Raw genomic sequence first — 6,000 nt, 5'->3', positions numbered from 1 at the left:
AAATTAAAGGCAGAAAGACCCACAAAGAACAACTGAAGACAGCTGCAGTTAGTCTGGTAAAGCATCAGAAAGGAGGAAACCCAGTCTTTGGTAAAGTCTTTGGGTTCCAGACTTCAGGCAGTCAATGCCAGTAAAGGATTCTCAACAAAATATTAAAAATGAACATTTTATTTATAGTTATATTCATCCAATTACATTTGAGCCCCTGAAAATGGAGGGACTGTGTATAAAAATGGTTGCAGTTCCTAAAATTTGTACTTGATATTTATGTTCAATCCCTCGAATTAAAGCTGAAAGTCTGCACTTCAAATTCATTTGGATTGTTTCGTTTTAATTTATTCCGGTGGCATACAGAACCAAAAGTATGAAAATTGTGCCTGTGTCCAAATATATGTGGACCTAACTGTATGTGATTTTGCACAGAATGGCTGCCCTGTAGCAGTATATCTGCTATAGGGCGGTAGACAAGTGGTTAATTACACAGGTTGTGAGGCTAATGTATTGCAGATAAGGCTGGCCATACACTATGCAATTCTCTGTCCAATTTCCTTTAGATTTCCCTTCACCTATGTAGTGCAAGGGCCTGCCTAATTTGATACAACAAAGTGTTGTTAAAGCTGGCCATACATGGGTTGAATTCCGAAATAGTTTTCTTTCACAAATCGTTTCTAAGAATTTTCATTCAAATTTTACACTATTAGTGGGCCACAGCAACGGCCGATTTGTGACCTGGAAAGAAATTAAACTTCTTGGCCACGAAAATTATTTTCTGTAGCAACTTGAGGTGAAATTAAAGGCTTGGTTGGTCAAGTTTCAAAATCAAATGTGGCACCATCGGATTTCAAAACGCATGAAATTTCTGATTTTCAAAAGAAAATTCTTTCGGAATTTGACTCATGTATGGCCTGCAAAAGCCAACCATACATGGGGTGAATTCTGAAATAATTTTCTTTCAAAAATTAAAGGCTTGGCTGGTCAAATTTTGAAATCAATGGTGGCACTATTGGATTCCAAAACACACTAAATTTCCAACAGTGGAAGCAAAAGTGTTTTACACCCCGGTCACATCGGGTGTGACTTGGCATGCGATTTGCAAATCATATGCCAAGTCGCATCCTATTGTCCGCTATTATATCGGTCATATGGATGCAGTTTTGACTTGTTCGGAGCCGCACCGATTTCTAAAGTAGTACATGCACTACTTTTGGTGCAATTTGCATAGACATCTGTGTCAGATGTCGGGGCAGCACAGTGGCTAAATGGTTAGCACTTCCGCCTGGCAGTACTAGGGTCGTTGGTTCGAATCCCAACCACAGCACCACCTGCCAGGAGTTTGCATGTTCTCCCTGTGCCTGCGTGGGTTTCCTCTGGGTACTCCAGTTTCCTTCCACACTCTAAAGACGTGCTGGTAGGTTAATTGGCTCTTATCTAAACTTGCAAATCATATGCCAAGTCGCACCCTATTGTCCACCATTAGAGCGGTCATCTCAGTACGGTTCCCACTTGGTCGGAGCCACACCAATTTCCAAAGTAGTACATGCACTAATTTTGTTGCTATTTGCATAGACATCTGTGTCAGATGTCAGGGCAGCACAATGGCTAAATGGTTAGCACTTCCGCCTGGCAATACTAAGGTCGTTGGTTCAAATCCTAACCACAGCACCACCTGCCTGGAGTTTGCATGTTCTCCCTGTGCCTGCGTTGGTTTCCTCTGGGTACTCCAGTTTTCTCCCACACTCTAAAGACATGCTGGTAGGTTAATTGGCTCCTATCTAAATTGGCCCTAGTATATGTATGTATGAATGTGAGCTAGGTACCTTAGATTGTACACCCCTTGAGGATTAGGGACTGATGGAGTTTGCATGTTCTCCCTATGCCTGCACAGGTTTCCTCCAGGTACTCTGGTTTCCTCCTACACTCTAAAGACATGCTGGTAGGTTAATTGGCTCCTGTCTAAATTGGCCCTAGTATGTGTATGATGTATGAATGGGAGTTAGGGACCATAGATTGTACACCCCTTGAGGGTTGGGGACTGATGGAGTTTGCATGTTCTCCCTGTGCCTGCATGGGTTTCCTCCGTGTACTCCGGCTTTCTCCCACACTCTAAAGACATGCTGGTAGGTTACTTGGCTCCTATCTAAATTGGCCCTAGTATGTGTATGTATGAATGTGAGTTAGGGACCTTAGATTGTACACCCCTTGAGGGTTAGGGACTGATGGGAATGTACAATATATATGTGAAGTGCTGCGTAAATTGACGGCACTATATAAGTACCTGAAATAAATAAATGTCTTGCAAATTGCGATGAAATCGGCAGGTCACCTGATTTTGAAATCATGCCACTTCACTGTAAGTCGCACGATTTCAAAATCGGTTTGATGTGACTGGGAGCTTACATCACTTCCACTTTCAACGTGAAACATGTTGTCATTTTCCCACCTGAAAATCACGTAGTGTTTCCACTTTTGTGTCCAGCCCCTGTAGTTTTGTCCTCTGCAGGCAGTACTGCTAATCATCCAGTAGATGTCGCTGGTGCGCAGAATCCAGGTGGCACTTGTCCTCCGATTGGTGTGTCCGAGCCGGGACTGCACACCGATGTCAGCAGGTCCTCCCTAGGTGCGCTCCAATGTGACAGCTCCCACTCCTGACCTGCCTCACTTGGTCCAGCAGAGGTCCCCATAACCCAGCCAGCCCTGGATGGTGTGAATGCGTTTTTTTCTGTAGCTGGTTGCTACGTGATCTCCTTTTCAATGAAAAGACGTTTCTAAGCTGCAAGAACAGTTCCATCCCCAGAGCAACAGAAACGCCGAGTGAGCACACCTCCTCCTCCTCCTCCTCCTCCTCCTGATCCTGCTCCAGGTCCACCCGGGGCCCCGTGCCAGCACAGCGCTCACCTGGGGCACCATGAGCACCTAGCACACCTGCAGCCAGCGCACCCGGGACATCCTGGCATTTGTTGTGGGGGGTTCTGGAAGGACTGTACTCATGACATCTGATGATCCTGGGCTGCTGTGACCCGAGGGGTGATTGCTTCTCATGTATTTCGGGCTGCTGCCTTACCCCCTCTGATGGCTCCTGCTGACAAGTGGCTTGGTGGACCCATGGTGGCACAAGGATGGGCTGCAATGAGGAAACCTCTGCTAGAACCATCATGGACCAGATGGACTGCTGTGCTGATGCTGCTGCTGGCCCTGATGTCAGCTCTGCAGCACCCCACACAAGGTAAGAGGGGGGCAGATTTGCTGCCAATGCAAGAAAAAAAAATCCTTCTCTAGCATACTGCACCATCCTAGAGATGGGGGTCACCCTAGCAGTAAAAACACCATGAATCCCCCTATGTCTGTGCTTCAGATCTGATCATGTATGAGATGGGTTAATGAGCTGTGCCATGCTGCCTGGCTGGCTGTATGCAAATACTGGAGCCACTGAGGTCTTTGTAGAAGCCAATAGTCACAATATTGATTTATGGGAATAAAATATTTATTGTGTCTTCAGATGTCCATTAATTCATTGGCCTGGGTGGGGGGGGGGGGGGGGGGGGGGGTGGGGGGCCTGAACAGATCACCTGCATGTGGTGTGGCATGATGCAGGTTAATTAGCAGTGCCATGCTGCTAGCTGGCATTTCATGTTTGCCATTTTTTTTTTAGGAGAGAATACAGTCACATTATTGAGTAGGTGTATCAATAATTATTTGTGTTCAGATATCAATATCAATGGCCTAGGGTTCCTGAACTGATCTCCTAAATATGGTCCAGCGTGATGCCGGGTACTTAGCAGTGCCATGCTGCTGGCTGGCACTTCATGTATGGCTTTTTTTGTAGAATAGAATACAGTCACATTATTGAATAGATGTGTCAATTTTTAAAAAAATATTTATTGTGTGTTCAGATATCAATATCAATGGCCTAGGGGTCCTGAACTGATCTCCTGCATATGGTCCAGCGTGATGCAGGTTGATTAGCAGTGCCACTCTTATAGAAGAGAATACAGTGATATTATTGGAAATATGTGTAATTTTTACTATAATAATTATTGTGTTCAGATATCAATTTATTATATCAATGGCCTAAGGGGTCCTGAATTGATCTCCTCCATTTGGTACGGCATGATGCCTGGCTGGCAGTTGATATATGTAAATTCTGGAGCCACTGAGGTCTTTATAGAATACGTTATTGATTAATATTCATAAAACCTTTTTTATGTGCTCAGATATCAGTATCATATACCACTGGCCTAGGGAACGGAAACCAATCACCTACATGTGGTATGGCATGATGTGGGTTAATTAGTGGTGCCATGCTGCCTGGCTGACACTTGATGTATGTAAATATTTTACAGAAGAGAGTACAATCTCATTATTGAGTAAGTGTGTCATTTTTATTATAATATTGTGTGATCAGATAGCAATTTAATATATCATTGGCCTAGCAGTACTGAACCTATCACCTGCATATGATATAGCTTGATACCTAGCTGTCGGTTGATGTATACAAATGCTGGAAACACTGGGGTCTCTATAGAAGAAAATACAGTCACAGTATTGATTTATATGAATAAAATGTTGTTTATTCAGATATTAGTTTATATAATTCACATATGGGTCTTGAACCGATCTCCTGCCTGTATGGTAGGGTGCCTAGCTGGCAGTTTAGGTGTTCAAATGTCAGAGCCATTGAGGTCTCTATAGAAGAGAATACAGTCACATTATTGATTTATATGAATAAAACATTTATTGTGTGTTCAGATATCAATTTATTATATCATTGGCCTAGGAGTCCTCAACTGATCACCTGCATATGGTATGGCACAATGCCTGGCTGGCACTTGATGCATGCAAATGCTGGAGCCAATGAGGTCTTTATTGAAGAGAATACCATCACATTTTTTAATAATATGAATAAAACATTGCATGTTCAGATATCAGTTTTATTGATTAAAAGAATAAAATACTTCTTGTGTTCCGAAATCAGTTTAATATATAATTGACCCAGGGGCCCTAAACTGATCCCCTGCATATGGTATGGCACAATGCCTGGCTGGCACTTGATACATGCAAATGCTAGAGCCAATGAGGCCTCTATAGAAGAGAATACCGTCACATGGATTAATATAAATATAACATTGCATGCTCAGATATCAGTTTTATGGATTAAAAGGATAAAATATTTTTTGTGTGTGTTCAGATATCAGTTTAATATATCATTGGCACAGGGGCCCTAATCTGACCACCTGTATGTGGTATGGCATGATGTGGGTTAATTGACAGTGCCATGCTGCCTGGCTGACCATAGATGTTTGCAGTTGTTTTATGAAAGGGAATACAGTCACATTATTAAGTAGGTGTATCTTGTTTTATTATAATATTCATTGTGTGATAAGATATCCATTTAATATATAGTATCCTAGGGGCCCTGAACAGATCATCAGCACATGTGCCATTCAATGCAGCGGGCATCTAAGCCCATCCCCCATATGAGCAGGTATGCATTCATACACATACTCCCAGACAATCCATTCAAATACAATATGTGATAACTGAATGCAGGTTCACTGTATAGGATCAAATGGTATCCGGGCTGCCTGTTCTGTTTTTTGTTTGTTTGCATTAACAATGAGGAATTACATTGTTGCCAGCTGCCAGACAGGTTCACCATTGAATGTTACATTGTATCCCTCAGCACAGGCTGGAGGATTTCCTGGCTGGTGTATTATATGACACTGAGCTGGCTTGCAGAGAAATCGGACTGTGATTGCTGCAATGCTTTTATTACCTTTCTGTGACTTGCAGTGTAAATTGTATTTCTAACAGCTTAAAGGGCAACCCCACTCTACACACATTTCTGGTTATGGTGATATTTAAGGGGTCAAATTGCTAGGTATAGGGGGCTTCAAGAGTGGCCCCTGATGTTACCAAGGGGGCCACATATAATAGCTGGTATATGTAGTACTACAGAAGACTGGGGGCATGTTGGGTGTACTTACTCAAGGCACAGTTGCC

At 43.0% G+C, this 6,000-nt stretch overlaps 1 protein-coding gene across 2 annotated transcripts in view; it reads left to right on the top strand.

Moving 5' to 3' along the window:
• The first annotated feature begins 2,575 nt into the window (after window positions 1-2,575).
• KIAA1549L (KIAA1549 like) overlaps window positions 2,576-6,000 on the top strand; it is a 216,674-nt gene continuing 213,249 nt past the window's right edge. The window contains exon 1 of one of the 2 annotated variants that reach the window (XM_089675874.1): window positions 2,576-3,223. In XM_089675874.1, coding sequence (XP_089532000.1) covers window positions 3,070-3,223 — 154 coding nt within the window. In that variant the 5' untranslated portion in view covers window positions 2,576-3,069. The remainder of the gene's footprint in view (window positions 3,224-6,000) is intronic. The other variant, XM_089675873.1, reaches the window with a different exon arrangement.

This window comes from Staurois parvus, unplaced genomic scaffold (assembly GCF_062004578.1).
Source record: "Staurois parvus isolate SC_StPar_1 unplaced genomic scaffold, SC_StPar_1.0 ptg000159l, whole genome shotgun sequence".
NCBI lineage: Eukaryota > Metazoa > Chordata > Amphibia > Anura > Ranidae > Staurois > Staurois parvus.
The sequence above is the reverse complement of the archived record's forward strand: the minus strand, read 5'-3'. Positions and strand labels throughout refer to the sequence as shown.